Here is a 21034-nt window from a genome sequence, read left to right on the forward strand (position 1 = left end):
AGCGAACCACACAGTTCCCGAGGCACGCAGCCAAGCACGCGATGCTGGAGACCTCCTGCCTGGCTTAGGTATTACTCAGGCCAGGGAGAGCTTCAGGCAGGGAGGAAAAAAACGCCAGGAAGGGGTATTCCCATTAACCTGCAAGAGTCAGTTTAGGGACTGATATTCCTAACTGATGCTATTCAGAGGAAGAAACCATCCTGCAGTGCCACCCAGGCTCCTCCAGCAAAGAGCAGATGGTGGGTAGGCAACATGTAACTGAGGACACAGGTCCAAGCTGGGCAGAAAGCATCGAAATCCATCACCTTCCTGCCCCAAGACAGAGGTGGCAAAATCCTGCAGCTGCTTCAAACAAGAATCAGACACCTGCAGAAGTTCCTTAAAAACAGATCATAAGTCACTACACAGAGGGCCTTTCTTCGGAGCCTGTTCTCATTTCACAAGGTGGTAAAAACTGATTTTCTACTTGTTTCTATCTGAGTCCATCTTTAATATAAATAACTCACTTATTAGGATTAGGTCTCACACAAGACATTGGAAGTGGCAGGGAATAAGCTCACTGATTGCTGTCAGGCTGTTTTGCTGCTCTCACCATTCTCACTGATTTAGCAGAAGACAGTCCTGAGATAGATCACATTGCTTGTATTACTGTCCACAGAACATCAAGACAAAAGCTCTGCTACATGGGGGCTCAGGAGTTTCACTGAATATTTGCAGTCCCAGTTCACAAGCAAAAGAAAACTGCATGGGTTCATAGGTGCTGTTACAGGATCCCTCCCAGAGAAAGGAACAATTAAAGCACTCAGGTTTAATATAACATGCCTGGTTAAACAACTTCAGGTTCAAAGCAGTATAAAATTACCTTACAACTACGTGCTTTGAGAAAAACAAACATGATCCCCCAACCCTACACAGGAGATCTCTCTAATGCAGAAATACCAAAGCTGAATGCTTTGGTACACACGCTTTCCCCCCCCCCCCCCCCCCATTCTTCTGCATACATGACTTTTTTTTTTTTTTTAAAGGTTCAACATCCACATCTTCAACAACAAAAAAAAGGAAAAAAGAAGAAAATATATTTCCCTCCTGCTTGTTCACAAAGTGATTCCTAGCATGAGACAGAAGATGTGCCACATTACCCTAGCACTTAGCAGGTCAGGAGAGATTACAGGAAGGTTACACCTTGGTTCAACTCGATGACAGGTATTAAATTAAAAGCAGAAACTAGGTTTTCAGGATGCTGCCACAAAACACACAGCATGGGCACCTCTCATTGCTAGGAGTTGGAATCACAGCATGGTTTGTGTTGGAGGGACCCTAAAGCCCCCCCGGCCACCCCCTGCACCTCCCCCCAGCCCAGGTGGGTCCCAGCCCCAGCCTGGCCGTGGGCACTGCCGGGGACAGGGCACCCACAGCTGCCCCGGGCAGCCTCTGCCAGTGCCTTGCCGCTCTCACAATGAAGAATTTGTTCCTAATAGCTAATCTAAATCTCCCCTCTTTGAGTTTAAAACCATCCCCCTTGTCCTATTGCTACAGGCCTTACTAAAAAAATCTGTCCCCATCTTTCTCCTAAGCCCCCTTTAGGTACTGGGAGGCCAGAAACCACCAAGGACCACTAAATAAATACAATACCTTGTAATTATCAAGTTATAAGATCCAGACAGGTAGGCAAAGGGCTGTAAACAGGAGAATTTTCGTACCTGTGCAACTAAGAGGAAGAAAGACGCACGAAAGATGAGACAGATACTACTCAACTTTCCCAAGAGGAAAAAAAAAATAATAATAATCTCAGAGCTAAGGTCAAGCACTGTCAAACTCAAACACTGTTTGCTTTGAAGTCAGCACAGGTCACTAAAGGGAAAAGGCAATATAAGGAATGGAAGGACACAGGAAAATAACTTATGCCTGTGGAAAAAACCACCTCCCTGGGCTTGAGCAGCAAGCAGGATGCTTGAGGGCTTGGGCAGGAGCAGCAGACTTGGTCAGCTCACCTACTTCTGTGTCATCTCTAGGAATTAGACAGAGGGAATAAACCGTAACACATCCCACAGATTAAGCCTTTTATCTGCAGTTTGAAAAACAAGATTTGGATGCTTTACACAAAGCCACAACCGGGTACAAAGCAAACAAGCTGCTCCTGCCCAAAATCACAGGGCTACGAACCCAAGAGCAGCTCTCGTGCTGTAGAGCCAGCTGGATTTAATACAACCATGCAATTAAAGGGAGGGCTTGAGTAAGAAACAGGGTGAAATTCTGACTCCCAAGGAAGCCTCTGAAAAGCACCTCTCCAAGCAGTCAGAAACTGCCCAAAACATCTCCAACCTATTGTTTTAGGGTGATTACAGTAACATTATTTCAGCGGCACTGAATGAAGAGCTGAAAGGAATATAGTAAGAGTCTGACACTTTTATGACTTCACCATAATATGGCTTTTTTCGTTGGCCTAAAATAACTGAATGCAGAATTTTCCCATTAAGGGAAAATAAATCCATTGCCCCCCATCACCCAAGATCATCTTAGCAACTGTGTGCTGAGCAAACCTGGCTTCGTTAAGAAATCCCACCAGCATCACGTGGTACTTTCCTCTGAAGGGATCAATATTTTAGTAATCTCCGTAAGGAGCTGGGCTTTATGGGTCATTCTATAGGAGCCAAGGCCTATTTGGGGGCACACAGGTTGAATATCTGAGCCAAGATTTGACATTAAATTATTTTAGAATCTGTGGTTCATAGAGAAAATGTCTCTTGCCTTGTTTACTGCAGCAGAACAGATTTGCCTTTCAATTAGCTCTGAAACATGCACACTGGCATGGCTTGAAATTAGCTGGAATATATTCAAAGAGCTGAATGAGGGGGGAAAAACCTGCTATTTACATATTACACCTTTGTTGCGAGTGGGGGGAGTGGGTAAACAGAACTGCTAGTAGCCAGTCATTTATAGTTTGTATTTCCCTGAAATAATTGCACAACAGCTAAACACACATTATCAAAAAATAAATTTATATCCAAGGATGCCCACGATACATCTCAATTACGAATGTTTAATGTTTATAGAGTTTAACAGCTGTGATTTTATATGGAATTGATACAAAGATGCTGCATCTGACAGTCAGCTCCAGCAACCACAGGAAGCAGCCAAAGGCCAAGAATACTTCAACAATAAATTTCATACATAACAACTACAATAAGAGTGTTTCAGCAAGACTGCAAAGACCACATTACTGAGAGTGACAGCACAGTGGGAGTCTAGTGATGTGGTACCATTGACTGGAAACCATCAGAACCAGAGAGTTTTGACAAAATGCAAGTTAAAACCTTGTTTTAAAGAATATTTTGTTACTAATGGCAATCTACACCAGTCAATTCTCTATAGACTAATCCTTACGTAGCCAGTTTCTATAAAGAAGATGAATGGTTTTATAGTACAGAGACATCTTCCATACTTTACCCATGCAAGCTGACAGATTTACTATCTACACATCTGAGACAGTCCATTCATCACAGTCATTTACGTACACGCGAACAAATACATTTCAAACCAAATGATACGTTTTCATTCCCATTTACTTGAGATAGCGGCAAAGCACAGCATACCATGGAAATGATAAAATAAAGCCAGGCATACCCGAAGTGCAGAGTGTGAGGCTTCATCTTTCAGTGGGAATACATCATGACTTACATGGGTTGAAGGACACTAAAAATTATATTAAAACTTTTTTTTTTCTTAAAGGAACCAGGTAAAAAAAGATAAAAATTACCAAAGCCTCAAAACACTCAGTTCCTCAAGTCATAAAGTAACTGTGATGGAGAAGCATGAAGTAACAGCAGAAGGTGGCTTTACCCAGACATGTCTGACCCAAGGCCACATCTGAGAAGAGTAACTCAGAGTGACAGTATGCTGGAAAATATTTAGATGTAAATACTACAGGATGAAAGTGAACATTTTCTCCTATTTCCGTAAAAAAAAAACCTCCTCTTGAGATAAAACATTTTGAAAAATCCTCGTTTCTCTACAGGTGAATTGCTTACACTGAAGTGAAACAAAACTCACAAAGGTTAAGTTTCCCATTATTATTTGAAGTGGTTTAAATTTACAGCCTTCATGCATGGTTAAAATTTAAAGCAGTGACCCTCCTTTTTGGTTTTATCCTTAATCAATCATGATAATCTGACTTATCTGTAAAATATAAGGAAATACAGAGGAATAATCAATGCTCACTGTGACGAAAACTGAGACAGATTGCATGGATGTAAAAATGCAGAAGGAACTAAAACATCTATTACATTTCCCACTAAATAAGATCCTGTGGAAGCAGGTTTTCCCAAGCTGGTTTATAAAGCAAATTCAAATATACCAAGTATTCAGAATCTTTCAATGAAGTTGTCCATCTCCTAGGTCTGGATTTTCAAGACTGGAATTCTATGACCAAGAGGGTAAAAGAATACCTGAACCCAAAGTGAGTATCTTATTTAGTGCAGAATTGTTCCTGAATAAAATTATCTTCTAGGAACACTAAAACTAAAAACAAACAAAAAAACCCAAAAAACAAACCCACGAAAAAAAACCCAAACCTCTCCTTGAAGCATCCCAAACACTGAATTGGAGAAGGTCACTCTCAAAGGCTCAAATAGCTGTTTGCACCCTTTTTTTTTTTAGCCCTGGAGGAAGAAAGCTGACAAGTTGCGGTGATGGAAGAGTTCTGTTATTCTTAGTGTCCTGGGAAAAAGATCTCATAACCAAAAGCATGTGCAAGCAGAGCTGAAAGCATCACTTTTGCATTTTTCAGGATGAAGCAGTCTTTGTACCAGTCAATTATTTGCCATAAATAGATCTTGTCTGGTCTCCAGGTGCTGCAGTGGTTCCTCCTCTCTGCTCCCCCTCCCCAGTTACTAATTACATGTCGATTTTAGTACTGTAGGGTCTAAAATACAGTTAGGTGAGCAGATACGGGAAAATGCTGCAAGTCTGTAGGAAAACAATGAATGGAGAGGAACAGAGGGTATCCCTGCAGGTATGCTAAAACCAGCAGCAAAACCTAGAGACAACCCTCAAGCCGGAGCTCCCCCTATCTCCCCAGGACCCACCGCCACAGAGCCAGGAGTGCAGACTGCACCAGGGGAACATGACCACTTGGCTTAGTGAGCACAAAACTGCCTTTCTGTGGCCTCTTCCAAATGAAACCACAGCTGTTGCACTGCTTTAGGGCTTTTACTGCAAGTAGGCAAACAGATCCGGCCCTGCAGCTACTCCAATAGAGATAACAGAAGACCCAGCCCATGGGCTGGTTTTTACTACTTTGCCGTGGAACTTAAGAGCATCTTTTTCTTTGTTACTTCCGCAAATGCCCTGAAGACTGCAGAGGTGGGAGCCAAAGGCGGTGCTGGGTCCTCTAACAGGGCCAGACCTCCAACATGAGGATGCAAATCTCCACGCACCTCTGCCACCCTCCCACGCTGGCAGAGGAGAGAAAGAAATTGGTTTCCATTAAACTTTTTATTTTTTGTTTCCCCCTTTTTTTCTTTTTCAGGCATTGAGCTCAGCTGGCTAAGGAGATCCCCATCACCAGTTTTTGCCCATCCATGGAGGTCACTGGCCAACAGAGGTTTGGTGCAGCAAAGCCACCTCATGTCAATGCGCAGAAGCTGCCATCAATTGTCAGAGGATCTTTGCAGCTGCGCTGGAGATGAGAGTAACTGGTAAGGCAGCACACACCTGCCCAAAAACCAGGGCAGGGAGTTTCTCATGAGGTTCAGCATCACACTTAGCCAACTCTTTACTGAGCATATTTATAACTCCTTTGTTCCTTATAAAAAGGCCGATGGCTATGCTGACATTAACACAAAGCTGCCTGCACTAAAATGCAATTGATGCATTATTTTTTTTTAGAATTATTTGTCCCTGTCATCTTCAGGGCTTATTTATAGTTTGTTTTCTGATTTATTAGGCCCTAAAAACCTCTTTTGAATTTTGTATCGCGATCAGCAAGAGCCACACCACCTATAACCTTTCCATTTGAGATGCAAGAGTCTGAAACCTGATGTATTTTGGATGTGCAGAGTGAAAGTCTCCAATAATAATTTACAACCCTTATTTTCCTTCTCTGCAAATATAATGAAATTTTTTTTGGCTGAAATGATTATTGCAGCAGGTGTCCAAAGCCAGGGAAAAAAAACCAAAACCAAACCACAGAAAGGAAAGCAAACTGTACACTGCAAAGAGCTTATGTATGGGGAGCTTCAGGCAAGCAGTGAAGAAGTCTTCTAGGGCAATATTTGCTTCCAGGGAAGATGAGTGCAGAGGATATAGAGCTGTTATTTTGCTTCTTGCTGTCCCCCTCCATATGGGATCACGGCTGGATTCCTTTATCTGCCATGCACCAGTGTTTTCAGAGATTTCACCACAGCAAATTACTTCTGAGGACCAAACTGAAAGCACCAGCTGAAGCGCTGGACACAACACAACAAACCCTCCAGCAGCCTCACTCTGCAGCTCATCACTTGATAACAAATCTCTTTGACTTGAGGAACCCAGGACTTAATGGGGGTCTTGCAAAACGAGAAAAAATACTAAAAAGGGAAAAATCTATACTGGATATAAACCAATGTAAATAAAACCTGTTTGTCCTGAAAACACTAGTGTTTTCTTTTCCCTCCCTCTCCCCAGATAACGAGTGAACCTGCCGAGTAAAGCACACCAGTAGCACGCCTCACCAAATCCCAGCACAGTACCTGGACGGGAAGCCAGCTGCGCTGATGTGGATGGTCTCCAGCACTCCACAAGCTCTCAGCTGCTGTACCACTCTCACCGGATCAAACCTGCAATTATATTTAGGATAGAGGTTAACACAGTGAGAAGGAACCACGTCAACCACCAAGCTGATAATGATTCTTCTGGGGACAGGAACTGTTTTCTGATTTGTGGTAGAGAGCTCTGTCCTCACCATTAGTACAGGGGCTGCAGAAACCACACATCCATGGATAGCTTTTGTCCACAGCCATTCCCTTGCAAACCTCAGCATAACCACAAACCCCATGCCTTGCTTTGGGTACAGGCTGCACAGATGTCACACATTTTCACTCCATGTCACAAGACATTGTGCTTTTCAAGTGCAACAGACCTCGCTATTGCCCTATTATCAATGCCAAGTGGTACTCTTGGGATGAGAGAACAGTTTGTTACAATTAAGTCTCTACAGCCATAATCTACCCAGCTGTGTACAGCAACACAATTATGATTAAGGAGGGAAGAGGTTACCCCACCACAAGCTGCTTGACGAGCAAGACAGTATTACTTTTGCAGCTATAAGGGCAACAATATATTTCCAGAATAAAATCACATTCAACAGCAAAATAAATCTGACCTATTACATTTCCACCAAAACAGAGTAATTAACAGATCCCACAGATTTGCAATCTTTAAGTTTACCAAGAACAGCAGCATTCATGTTCCAGACTAAATGTTTCAGTAGACATCATGTGGAAATTCAAGGTATTTCTGCTCCCAGCTGCCTGCCCTCCTCTTTTTAGCTGGCACAACCCCTTACCACTGGCATCTCATTTCCATCAGCAATTTGTGCCAACAAACTTTGTGCCAACTTCCAGCTGAGTACTTGAGCTGTGCTCTCTCTGGTTCCTGGCATGAACCCACTTTCAGATCAGCCTATCTTTGCAGAGAGTGAGTGAGTCCAAGTACCAGCATCCCCCATCACTTATCCGCCCTTCCACCCCTGACATCGAAGGCACAAAGAGGTCCCAGCTCTTCAGCTCGAGATGTTGGACCCTGGAAGAGGTTGATGGATCAAGCTTAGATTCATATGATGCAGATGTCCGTAACTGTGTCAGATTTCCAGAACAAAGGTGAGGAACAAAAGCATCTTGGGTACCTGCTTGTCCTTTCCTGAAAGCCCAACCTGAATGAATAGTTCTGCCCAGCCTCTGCTGTGCAAAAGCAGCATAAGAAACAGTCCCCTGCTACTTCGTGCATTTCCAAATTCCCTGGATCTGTCAAGTCTACAGTAAGTTATTCACTACAACACCACAAACGTGACACAGAGTGGAAAATCAGTTTTGGCTGTCACTCACTTCAAGGAAGAACCCACAAGGGTACAGTTTCCATAACAATAAATAAGAAACAGGACTGGTAGATGGATGGAGAAGCTTCAGTCCTGGAAGATCCCAGGGCAATCTGTACTGTACACAAGGGGAGCTCTCCGCAACACAGCCAAGCCCTGCTCAGTGGGGTGAAATGCAGTAACCAGAGCGGCTGCAGTCATTTATCAGCACAGAAAGCCAAGACCTTCTCTAGCCACAACTCCAGCTACAGACTAAAGCTGAAAAAAGAGTTTAAAAGGACAATACACATTATTATGAACGCCTTTTCCTTGCCATGGCAGACAGAAGCACGTGACAAGTTGCTTTTGGCCTGGAAACCCAAGTAAGAGATCATAAACCCTGCCTGAAACAGAATTTGGGAGGAAAATTGTCAAAGGTACAAGCTGAAGTCAGGCATTCCCCTTGCACCTCTCTCTTTGAAGTCTTCTCCCTCCACAAGGGATCAACCTCAGACGCAGCCAGCCTGCAGTGAGATGCAGCAAATGCCACTGTGTGGTGCTAATCCTTCCTCCAGGCTGGAGTTCTGATAGCCCTCACCTTCCTACAAAACAAAGCTTACATTTGCACCAAGATTTAAAGTTGGAATGAGAGTAATACAGGGTGCAAGGGACCTTAGGAGGTCTCTAGTCCAACCTCCTATATTCAAAAGCTGGGGCAGTTAAGAGGCAGACCTATAGCTCAGGGCTTTATCCAGTCAAAGACTGAAAACCTCCCAAGATGGAGGCTGCACAACCTCTCCAGGCAGCCTGCTCCACTGATAGACTGTCCTCACGGAGGCAAAAAAAAAAAAAGTTTCCCTATCTCCATCTGAACCTCTCATGTCAATTTGTAGCTATCCATTCCCGTCCTCCCACCACAGACCACAGTGAAGGGCATGGTTTCATCCTCTTGGTAGCTCCTGTAGGTACCAGAAGGCTGCTGTTAGGTCCCATCTCTTCTTGGGCTAAATCTCATTTTAGCAAAACCTTAATGCTCTTGTGAGCTGAAAAATGTTATGTTTTAGAAAAAGAAAAAGGTATTTGTTTTTTTTTACTGAACAGTGAACATAATACCAACTGTTCTGCATGCTACAAGATACTTCAGTGCTAACCTAGAGCAGTGCCACTGATGTTTCTTCACTAATGCCTCCTAGCATCGTGTATTTTTCAGCACAAGTGCCTCTGAAATGCAGACTCATTCACAGCCAGCCCCATATTCTCTGAATTGTACATATAAACAAATAGACTTTACTGGAGCCACGCTGCCGTGATTGAGAGACAGGACACAGCTTGATGCAAGCAAATGTCACTTTAATTAGCTTAATATCATGATCATATACACACAAGCAATTGTTACATCTTATTTTGATCGGTTCAAAAACTTGCTTATTCTATAACTGTGTGGCAACTCCCGCAAGGATCTCACGCTAGGTATTTAGCAATTCAGCAATAGTTAAAGACAACAATTCTGCTGTTCTTGCGCCACGTCCTTGAGCGAGCTGACAAACCAACCGCCTTATTCCTTGTATAGTCTCAACTTGATACTTAGTCCCTGTTTCTATACCCTTCAGTAATTTCTCACGTCCCTTATCACCAGGGCTTGCGGCCCACAAGCTCAAGCACATTCCTTTCAACTAACTGATTGTTACTTGTGGTCCTGCTTCCCAGACCCCCTCCTGCATCTCCCCCTTCTTGTTTTTGAGCAATCCAAATCCTGTTTGTTTTAAACATGCGTTTGATCAAGTTACTCATCACTTGTTGTAAACATTGAAACAAACAAGGAACAAATAATACTAACAATACTGTCAATACCATCAATGTTCCTTCGATTATGGTTTGTAACCAGACCCCTAACCCAAGGCTTAAAAGCCAGTCCGTTAACCCGTTCTCAGTCTTTATGGCCTGTACATTTTTTCTCAACTCAGCAAGCTGCTTATGAATAGAGTTTGAGTAATCAGTCAAATTCACACAATGCTTCCCTTAGCGCTGTTCACTATAGGCTACTCTCTACTGCTCATGCTGCTTCCTTATCTTCTAGAGGCGAGATCACATTCCTGCTTTGTTTCTGTCTCATCCTAGTTTCTTCTTGTACTCCCTCAAAGTTATTTAACTCTTTGCTGCAGGATCTCAGCTGCACATTGCCGAAGCAAGGCCAAAACTGCACATCATCAATGTCAAAACCCACTGTCCCTGTGCCGTACAATTCTACACCATGCTAAGGATACAAATTCCTCAAAGCTGGTGGCAGCAAGATCAACATTGAGCAAGATTTCTATATCATAATTTCAATTAAGCAGTCCATGATGAGTGAGGAGGGAGATAACCTCTTGCAGAAATGCCCCCAGTACAAGACACCTAAACCAGTGCTTTCTGGCTTGTAGATGGGGATGTGACACCACCACCCCAACCCAAAGCACTCTTGCGTAGTTTCCAGACCACAGTGACTCCTGCAATGCTGCTGGCTAGGCACCTACATACTGCACCTCCAGACCATTCTTAGGTCTATTTTTGTTTGCTATTTGTTCCCCAAATCCTGACATTTGCCAGTGGGGAGCATCGCACTGGACCAAGTTACCACAGACTGCGAGCAGACGCAAGCAGAATTACCCTCCTGGTATTTGCTACCCATAACATCTTAGAAGTACAACTTTGTTAATTTAGGTAATTACTGCACCTTGACAAGCAGGAGGTTGCAAATTTATAAAATTATGTTCACTGTATCCTGAGCATCACATGAAAAACTGAACTGCAAAGTTAAAGGCAAAGAAGTGAAGAAGGATGGGCTGAAGGTAGAACTGAGTTTGGGACACGGAGTCTTGGAAACACCCTTTGGAAAGGTGAAGCCATTTCACCATGCAGAGCATCTACCACACTTCCCACTACAGAAAGTTAGAAAATACTTTTGTGCTTTATCTAAAGAAAGCAATCAAACAAAAAGTGTAATGCTGAATTTCATTTAAGTGGACAACCTCTGCAATAGGCAACATGAGACTAAGGCCCTAAGCTTCTCCAATATCTACAAAATGGTACATGAAACTGATACAACAGACCACAGAAACCACCATCCCAGCACTGCCAGCCTTCTCCAGAGCTGTTAACTAATCATCTAATGAATCAGTTAATTGCAAGCCAGTTCCTGAATCTCTTCTAACTATTAATACCCTCTGCTTTGCTGTTTGCAGCAGGAGAAGCATGGAGCCAGGGAAGCTTCCTGGAGGATACATACCCACCAGCATGTCATGGCCAAGGGTAAGCCTGTTCAGGGATGCTTAGTCCTGCTTTGCAGGACAATGCTGGAGCCGTCTCTTCACTCTGAGGTGGCATCATGCTCACTGGGAGCACTCAGGTTGCATTGGATCAGCTGGAGGGCAATGCCTCACTGCTTACAAGTTACAATCATAACACTTTCTTAAATGTCACCACCTGCAGTTTATGCCAGGGTCTTTAGAAGACATCACAATGAGATCTTTGAGGTCCCTGCATACTAATGGCCAAGCTTTTTTGGAGTTACAGGGCACAAAACTGGGTAAAAATACATTGCCAAGAAGTCAAAAAAGGCTAACAGCTACTTGACCACAGTGTTTGCAGCTTGCAATACAGCTCTGAACTACAGAGGAAGATCAAGACTAGCTTTTTGCTTCAGCTGTTCACTCATCTGGAAACCTGCCTGAAGTTGATACAAGTCACATCTTTACTTTTCCCACATTTATTTTGGAAGCACCAAGACATTTTTAATAAATTTTACAAGCCATTTTGCAAGCACACTACTTATCTCCACTCTTTCACACCTTTCTCTACTACTTTTCACGGTTTAGTACTCTAACTATTTAAATCAAAGTGATTCTATGATGAAATTGTACAAAGACCCTATTACTGCAAAGCAAGGATGCTCAGAATTAGCAGAGTGTATCTATGAATTACTAGGACCTGCATTAGTTCTTATTGCATAAATTAAATATATAAATAAATATATAATAATGATATAATGATAAAATGAATGAAACCCAAGAGAACTAACTCCAGCAAACTACAGGGACCTTCCAGTTACGGGAACAACTTTACAAGCGGGAAAACTCTGGCAAGAGGAAAGGTCCAAAGCACACTCTTGCTACAAGGCTGAACACATTTGCTTATCTGAAAGCCCACTCACTTAAAGGGGAGCTTCTCATCATTCGGCTTGATGCAGCGCACATAGTGCGGCGTGGTCGCATTCAGAGTCTCCATGAGCAAATGCAGGGAGTTGCGGAACTGAAAGACAAAACCACTCGTTTTGAGGAGGCATGAAGGTGCCGTACCATGCAACCCAAGTTGGCAGGCGCTGCAAGCCACCTGCGGTGCAAGCCTCTGGACGTGACACAGCGTGAACCTCCCCATCAGCCCAGCATATACAGGAACAATTCAGAGAAGACCCTGGCGGGTTGAGGGCTTCCAGCTCAATGAGGTACAAGCAATAAGCATTTGCTTGGGACTTTACCCAGTTGGGTCCTAAAAAATCTCCAAGGGTGGAGACTGCACAACCTATCTGGGTCTCTGTTACACTGCTTGACTCTCCACACAGGGGGAAAAACGCTCTTTTTCTCAAATTGTTTTGATTTATGAGCACCATAGTGCACTGGGATACCGTCCGGTGAATCCCAAAGTGGCTTCCACCCTCCTTAGTTTCAATTGCTTCCAGTCAAGACTACTCAAGCTTGCTCTTCCAGAGGCACTGCTAGAAGGTGCCCAAAATGCCACAGCCAAATTGTCCCTACCCTACAAGACAGGTCACAGGAAAGCCTCCTTGCTCCCCACCCCCAAACAACTTTTTATTTATCTGTTTCACACTGAAGAAATGAGATCTTAACTGTAAAAATCTATCTGGATCCCCTGCCCAGCTCTCCTGCTGTTAACTGACCCCACTGAAGTCATACGTTACCTGGTGCCCCACCGTTTTCTTGTGCTTCTTACTGGCAGCTTTGATCACTGGTCTGGCAGAACGGACACTGATTTTGGATGTTCCCGTTCCCATGGAAGTGGTGGGTGCAGCATCCTTCTCATCTTGAAATAAGTCTGCTACCATCTGATCCTAAAACAAAAGACAATGCCTGAGCACCTCTGGCCCTGTGCTTTGCTGAATGAACCCACCCAAGTCACATTGCTCCGGTCATTTTTTGCCCATCTTCAACCAGGAAGGGGAAAAAGAAAATAAAAGCGAAAGGAAGAAGCGTTGCCTATATAAACCACATCAGCAGGACCACTGGACATTCTGTTTTGTAGTTCAAACAAGAAAAAAAAAGTAAAAAGAGGATGAGGTGTTGTCCAAGACACAAAACCTCATGAACGCAAGGTGACTCTTGCTCCCAGGTTTCGTTTCAAAGTACTGATCCAGTCCTGACCACAGCAAGGATGCTGCCAGCACAGTGCACGCCCCAGGAACAGGGGTCTCCACGTGAGGACAGGCAGCACCCACTCCCACCACGGACCCCAGAGGCACCCTTGCTTTTCCAGTTAAGAGACACCAGCACTTCCACACTAATTACCTGCATTTCAGCATGAATGAGCAAGGTGACAGCAGGACCACCATTCTGCAGCCCTGGAAACACTACATTTAGCGCCTCAGATCCCTGAAGTCTGGGATTTCTGGCAAGCCAGCAACAGCATTTCCACTTCATAAATGGGAGAACAGGTGAGCTGGCAAATGCAGTGATGCTTTTTTTTTTGTTGTTTTGTTTTGTAAAGGATAAGATATTCAATTTTGCACTAGCATGGGGAACATAAATACTAAGTCACAATAAACCTGATCTGTTCAGCAAGGCTGTTAAATTTTCACATCTCTAATCCATCTATGCACCCACACTGGCTCCCGCCACAGCTGCGCTAACATACAAACAGTAAATTCTTAAATTCTTAATTCATGGGCCTGTTGGAGCGGGGCCAGAGGAGGCCACAAAGATGATCAGAGGCTGGGGCACCTCTGCTGTGAAGAAAGGCTGAAAGAACTGGGGTTGTCCAGCCTGGAGAAGTGAAAGCTCTGAGGAGACCTTACTGCAGCCTTTCGGTACCTAACGGGGGCTTAGAAGAAAGTAGGGAACAAACTTCTTAGTAAGGCCTGTAGTGATAGGATCAGGGCTAATGGTTTTAAACTTTAAAAAGGGTAGATTTAGATTACATATTAGGAAGAAATTCCTTACTGTGAGGGTGGCGAGGTGCTGGCACAGGTTACACAGAGAAGCCCCATCCCTGGAAGCCTTCAAGGCCAGGTTGGACAGGGCTTGGAGCAACCTGGGCTGGTGGAAGGCACCCCTGCCCAGGGCAGGGGCTCGGAACTAGCTAGCCTTTAAGGTCCCTTCCAACCCAAACCATTCTATGGTTCTGTGAAATGTAAGAAAAACCACTCTCACCAGGTAGAACTTCATTTCTTACCAAGCTGAGCAGGGCTCCAGCCCAGTGCCACACCAGTGGCACATGCACCACCAGCAACACACACTCTGGAGCATCTGTAGGAGAGGGCATCAGCATCACCTTTCCCTTGTCCATGGCATGCTATGCCCAAAACTTCCATGCAAAACCACTGACATGACGCAGCAGTGTGCTGCACAGTGCTCTTGCCTCCGTCCCAGGCTTTTACAAAAGCCAGACTTGATTGTATTTCCATTAATGGCTTGCAGGTTTTTTGTAGTGTTTTAATGTTTTGTAGACATTAACAGACAGCCTGCTGTGAAGAGCTGCCTGGCGCTCTGCCACATCCCTGGCCTACGACAGGAATGCTTCCAGCCCCAGCCCTGCAGGCTGTTCACACAGCTCCCTAGAACAGCAGCCTAAATAACACTGTGGGAAGGAAACTGTTTGCATTGCATTAGCAAATTGCTTGCAGACTCTAGGACAGCACCTACTAAAGATCTCCTTCAAACTCACAGCTTTTATTTTTATCTCTGCAGCTCACTCAACTCCCACCAGAATAAAGGCTTGTGCATTCTTTGCTTAACCCTCTACACCCCCTCCAAAAAAAACATTCTGACAGCTGCTGTATTTCAATGACATGTCACTGTCTTGGGTGCTTTGACTCCTGCAAACATGGGATGTTTGGGGGGCACATGCTTGATGCTGGAAGTCATCCAACAGCCTCCACACGCTACTATCTCACACTTGATAACGCAGCAAAATCCCAGCTGTAATTTCAGGTTTCAAAATATCTTCTCAGCACATAGCTGGAAGTGCCATCGACCCCTCCATCCACTTGCTATTAATAATAGCAGTGCTTGCCTCCAGGCAAACGCTCCACAAGATTGGCAGAGGTGAGCTTTCACCTTGTGTAATGATCCCAGTTACACCAGTTTTGCATCTTTAGCAGCCCAGGATCTATTCCACAGATGCAGGGGGACAAGCAAGAAGGATGGATCCCTCCTTCCCAACTCGGAGTTGAAACCATTGGTGCATTATTCGCATTATAGAGAACTGGAATATGTTATCTTGACAGCATGCCTGTGTAGTTTTGATCAGTATTCAAATCAGTTTTCTTAATTCAAAGAACATCAACTCTCAACTCTTTTAGCTGACCAGCCCTAACAAAACTAATTTGCTATTTTTATAAAGTCTCTTTCACAATCTTGTTAATGGCAGTAATTGCATTCTAATTAGCAGAAAGCAATTCTGCCTTGGTGGAAGAACACTTCATCAGCAATGCACTTTAAGTCCTTGCCATGTTAAACGGAGTGTTCCCCTTCCTCTGTGTACTGTTTTAATGGGAATATAAAGAAGGTGGCAGTGAATACTGTATGCAGGCCTGATCCTGAGTACAGGACAAAGTCCTTGTGGCACAGCCTTTTGCAGCAGATGTTTAAGTTTTAGTCAAATTAGCACATCTGAGCAGCAGACTCAGCACTGGCACTGCCACTTTTTTTGGTTCAGAGAAACCAGGTTGCTTTTTACAGCAAAATAAAAAAATCTCTTATTTCTTTATCACCTGGAGGGCACATGATAGATGAGAGAAAAAAAAACCCCACACTAACTCAATCTACTGGCCAACGGGGCTAGGGAAAGCAAGAGCAGAGGATCAGGTTTTGGAAGTTTTGCAGGAAGATGAAGAGGATGAGGATGCTACTGGCAAGGGAAGCACTGCCCTTCCCTCCAGGACAGCACAGCATTGCCACAGGCTGACAACAGCCACCGCTTCCACATCATTAAGGAAATGGTTCAAAGGCAGAAGTTCATCAAACAAAAACCAAAAACTCTCAAACCAAGTGCATTTGAGAGTTTTTTAAGCTGGATCACATATGCAGATGTTGGTGTCACCTACAGAGCCACCACTGTGAATCCAGAAGGTCCTAACGCCTGGTCCCAAGGAGCACTAGCTTAGTTTGTAGGCCACGTAAACCCAGATCTTTGATCCTGAGGCACACGCGTTAATGGCTCTCTAGGTCAGGCAAGCCAGTTGCAAGGAGCTGGGTTTGGGTTTTGTTGTTTTTTTTTTTAATTAAACTGAAACCCAGCCTGCTGTGATATTATATTATGGTCCCTAAGTGAGATACCCATGTCAGTATTTTTTTTTTCCATTTCTTTTTTTAAGGAATAGCACCGTCCCTACCACTCTACAACACACCACTCCAGTGAGCTACAGCTCCCCTCTGCACCCCTGCAGAGAAGTCAAACTGAAATCCCTACCAGGCACCGCCAGTTCTGCAGCACTACCCCCAACAGCATGTTCAGCACTGGCTAAATAATTAATTGTACAGCATCAATTATTCCTGCAGGTTACCTGGCATTTCTAATAAGCTCTAATCATGCCCAGTTTTTACCCTAGGAAAGCTGTGAGCTTCCCAAATGCACAGAGATCTTGATTTGGGTGTTATGAAAGCCCAGCTCCACAGTTATTAGACTCCCAACTACCCCCAGAGATGAGAAAACTGCATATCTTGCCATCTTCATATGAATTCACTGCTGAGACAAGGGAAAGCCACTGACAATACTCAATTAATTTCCGATTCTCATCTCTCATAACTTTGACAGGAACAAACTCCCATTTAAAATGCTCCTAAAAGTAGTACTTCCATCTCCCCTCATCACGCTCCTTGTTTAGGATGGCATGTGGAAGGTCACAGCCAGCAGTAAACTCAAGGGAGAGTGACAAGAAGAGAAGAAATCTGGATACACAAGACATCTGCTTGCAACATGCAGAGGGGATTCAAAATTTGTACTGCAAAAAAAAAATAATTAAAAAATAATCAATGCAAGTTAACAAGCTGGCCCATGCTGGGTGAGGCTTTGAAATGGTTTGGAGAAAAGCAGATATATTCCTTCCCTACAACACAGACAAGGTCTGGTGGAAACAAGGGTGCCCCAAAGTCATGCAGTATTGATTCTGGCTGCTGGATGGTGTGCTGGACTCCACGGGGCTGGATTTTCATATTAACTTCCTAAAAAGTTAGAGAGCTGCCCCCGGAAGGGTTAATGTTGTTTGAAGTCTCAACTCATTAATTGACAATGAAAGACTCAAGGTTGCAGGGAGGAACTTTTGGTCTGCTTTTAAACAACAAGGACTTTAAATTCCTTAGATGTCTGTGTTACTGACACTTTTAACCCAACCTCAAGCGCAGATGGAGCACCCAAGTGCTCATGGAGAAGAGTGCCATGTAAGGAAGTCAATGTAAAATCTGCTCAGGTCATACAAGCAACTGTAAGGTCTCCAACGCGAAGCCCACTTGCCAAGTGCTCACTTCACTTACTGCAGGCACGACCCATGCCAAAGCCTGCAGAGCCCCGCAGCCACTCCTTTTCTGCTTCCAACAGCCCACTGAGTTCACAGCCCTCAGGACTAACAGAGACTTTAAACCCCAGGTGCCAAAAAGCTCTTTACCAGGAGACTTGGTATTTGAGATCAGTCAATACGTCTCCGCTGGCACTTGATGCAATGACAAGTCAACAAATCGGTTGCACAATACTCAGGAGAGCAAAGGTACATGGCACAAAATCTTGTAATACAGAAATGACAGTGAGCATGGCCATCAATATGTGTTAATTTGTTAATATTACATACTGGCAGTAGTGTAAAATACCTCTACAGCAGTGAGAATGTCTCAGAGTTCATGTTACATTTCCAGAATCATATATTGACTCTATTTTTTTTGCATACTAATTATTAAAGTAATTAAAAGTTGCAGGGCCAAGTATGATGGACTACAGTAAGGGTAACAGCCGATTTTATACAGAAGGGTGGTAGGGTCAGCATATACAATATACAAATACAGAGCACCACAAACTACACTGCTGATCATGGCTTTTAACCCCAGGATTCCCTGTGGCTCCACATGTCTTTAAGAACACCTTCAGTGCCCAGGTGATGGGCGGGGAGCTCTGAACAAGAGTTAAATGGGATTTACAATGCCCCATAACTGGCTGTTCCAAATTTTTGCTGTGACCAAGAAAGAAGACCATCAGCAGGTTTGGAGAGGATTTTTGTGATGCATCTTGACAGGATACCAGCACCAGGGTGGAGGAGAGCAGAGGACCATGCACATCCACACTTGGGTGCAACCATAACCCCCAGCACCCTCCTCTGCCCCTTTACTCCCTCCTCCACACACTGTTTATTTGCCTCTTTCACTGCTGTTAGCTGTTGGAGGCACCTGCATGCTCACATACACAGTATGCTGTGTCACGGCACAGGGATGCATGTACAGAGCCCACGTTTTGGAGAGTGGCAGCGCCAATTTAGCTTTTACCTTGCTGGCTTTCAGGATGTGGATCTGTTCCTCATACACGGTATCCCTGTTCTTCTCCAGAAATCCCTCACTCTGGTATTCCACCTAACAGGAGACAAAGGAAGAGCCCAGAGGGTAAAGCACAACCACACAGGGACAAGGTGCTGTGTCCCACCACTCCCCCAGTGTCAGGAGTTCACCTGAAAAATCTGAGAGGGAGGAGGATGGGGGAACAACTGGAATTTAAAGGTCACTTTTTATCAAAGAAAGTTAATTAAATTAAAGCAAAAATCCTTACTGCAAACACAGATTGCTTCTTAGTCCTTAAATTGCTCTGTATGGGACCCAACCACACTTCCACGGAAACAGGGGTAAAAATGCAACAATCATCAGTACCTCTATATGCTCTTTTGTCCACTCCTGAATAACTTGTAAGGTAATCAACAAATCTCAAAAGACACCCTGGCTACATCCCCTGTATGTCTCTTGTTTTTCAAATTGCGGAGGGTTGGGATGCAAAGGAAGAATTCAGAGGGGAGAAAATTTTATGTTATGTTTTACATTTGAAGTTGGCTAAAATAACTGACCATATACACACCAAAAAAAAAGGAAAACTCGCAAAGAGACATCATTTGCGAAGTATGCATGTGCAGAATCACAGGCCTGAGGAAAGGGAAGCATCATCCTTTGCCATGAAAAGTGTCACTCGCATCCAAGGCAAACCTGGTTAGAAGAAGCACCTGTGTGGGATCACAGCACCTGCAGTCATCTGGCTCTGCAGACACATCTCCAGGCTGGTTTTACATTTTTCTTTCTAACAAACATGTGTTTTGGATAACTGCAAGCTCTTAAGATTCTTATTTGCTGTGAGTAACACCTGTCACATCAGGGTTTCAGTGAAGCTGGAGCCCATGGACAAGACCCTACAGCACCAGACAGTGGGATTCAGAGTCCCACAGTTGGCATCTTCTCCCTTGGAAGGGTGAGATCAGCCCAGGGTCACCTCTCACATGCTCCTCCCCACTGTACCTTGCTGATGCTCACAGCTCCTGCTCTTGAAAAATAATTCCCTTTACTGGAAAATTTTTCATTTTCAGTCAAACTGCCCTTTACAGAAATTCATTTTGCTGCAGCTTTGAGAAAAAGGATTTTCTCTCCTCTAGAAAACATAACTATTTAAAGCTTAGCACGATAGTTTGGAGGCTGAAGTCCTCCAAGCTGATCTAGATTGCAGCATGAACCAAGATTACTGCCAACCAAGCATCCCTATCACCAAAAAAGCATCTCAGCGGTGCTATAAACTAGTTTTCCTTTGTGAAGTTCTTTTTTCCTCTCCATACATTTCCCATTTCTGCATTCAAGTCCCAGCGCATGCAACACACGCCTGGTTACCTTATCAGCGAAATGCAGGATGATGAAGGAGGAGTTGGACATGCGGGGCTTCTGGAAGTGCTGGCTGCCAGCGTGCTGCTCGTACAGCTTCTGCATCCAGTTCTGGTCAGTGCCTTTGGGAACCTGGATGGGGAGAAAATGGACCAGAAAAAGTCAAGGTCAGGCATGCAAAGGGGGTGTGCAGAGGTATTGGAGAAACCCTCCTTACGGGCCTTCTGTAGTCCACATGAGCTACAGGAATATTTGAGAAAAAGCAGTCCACCCTCTAGTTCTAGGAGCATGTGTTATTTTATTTTCATGTATATACTTGACAGATATGCTAGAATTTCATTTCCAGTGAAAAACACCCAGATGCTGGTTCTGCTCCAACAGCCAGAACAACTCTTGCAGGAAAAAAAAAATTTAAAGAAGTATTTTTGCATTTAAGTTACAGTAATTGCTGAGACACCAACATTACTTTCTTAAAGCAACTTTTGGTGACCAAATAATTTCACGAACTGCCATCCAACATAACATGTGGGAGACTAATTTAAAATAATAATGATAATACAATAGTATATTAAAATATTAAAAAGTAATATTATAATAAATAACGTTAATAATAAAACCGGTAATTCTTAAGAAACTTCTGCCTCTCAGTAGGCTTGGGGTGGGGTCACTTGGATCCCAAACACAGGATGATTAAGTCCATTTGCACACAGAGTTGGGACTTCAGCCCCACACACCTGTCCAACCGCAGCTGAATGATTCCCACATCCCCCTCCCACACACCCAGCCTCCTGGACCACAAACCTCCTGGATGCCAAGCCCTCCTCCTGCACCCTATTTACACAAAAATCAGGGTCCAAGTCCTATGCAGACCTGCCGTTGAAAGAAT

At 44.0% G+C, this 21034-nt stretch overlaps 1 protein-coding gene across 2 annotated transcripts in view; it reads right to left on the minus strand.

Moving 5' to 3' along the window:
• MYO5B (myosin VB) overlaps positions 1-21034 on the minus strand; it is a 147839-nt gene that overhangs the window by 51622 nt on the left and 75183 nt on the right. For both annotated transcript variants that reach the window (XM_056323651.1, XM_056323650.1), the window contains exons 13-17: positions 20158-20280; positions 18787-18870; positions 13005-13154; positions 12240-12337; positions 6729-6815 (exon numbers count right to left, since the gene is read on the minus strand). In XM_056323651.1, coding sequence (XP_056179626.1) covers positions 6729-6815; positions 12240-12337; positions 13005-13154; positions 18787-18870; positions 20158-20280 — 542 coding nt within the window. The remainder of the gene's footprint in view (positions 1-6728; positions 6816-12239; positions 12338-13004; positions 13155-18786; positions 18871-20157; positions 20281-21034) is intronic.

Source organism: Falco biarmicus, chromosome Z (genome assembly GCF_023638135.1).
Source record: "Falco biarmicus isolate bFalBia1 chromosome Z, bFalBia1.pri, whole genome shotgun sequence".
Taxonomy (NCBI): domain Eukaryota; kingdom Metazoa; phylum Chordata; class Aves; order Falconiformes; family Falconidae; genus Falco; species Falco biarmicus.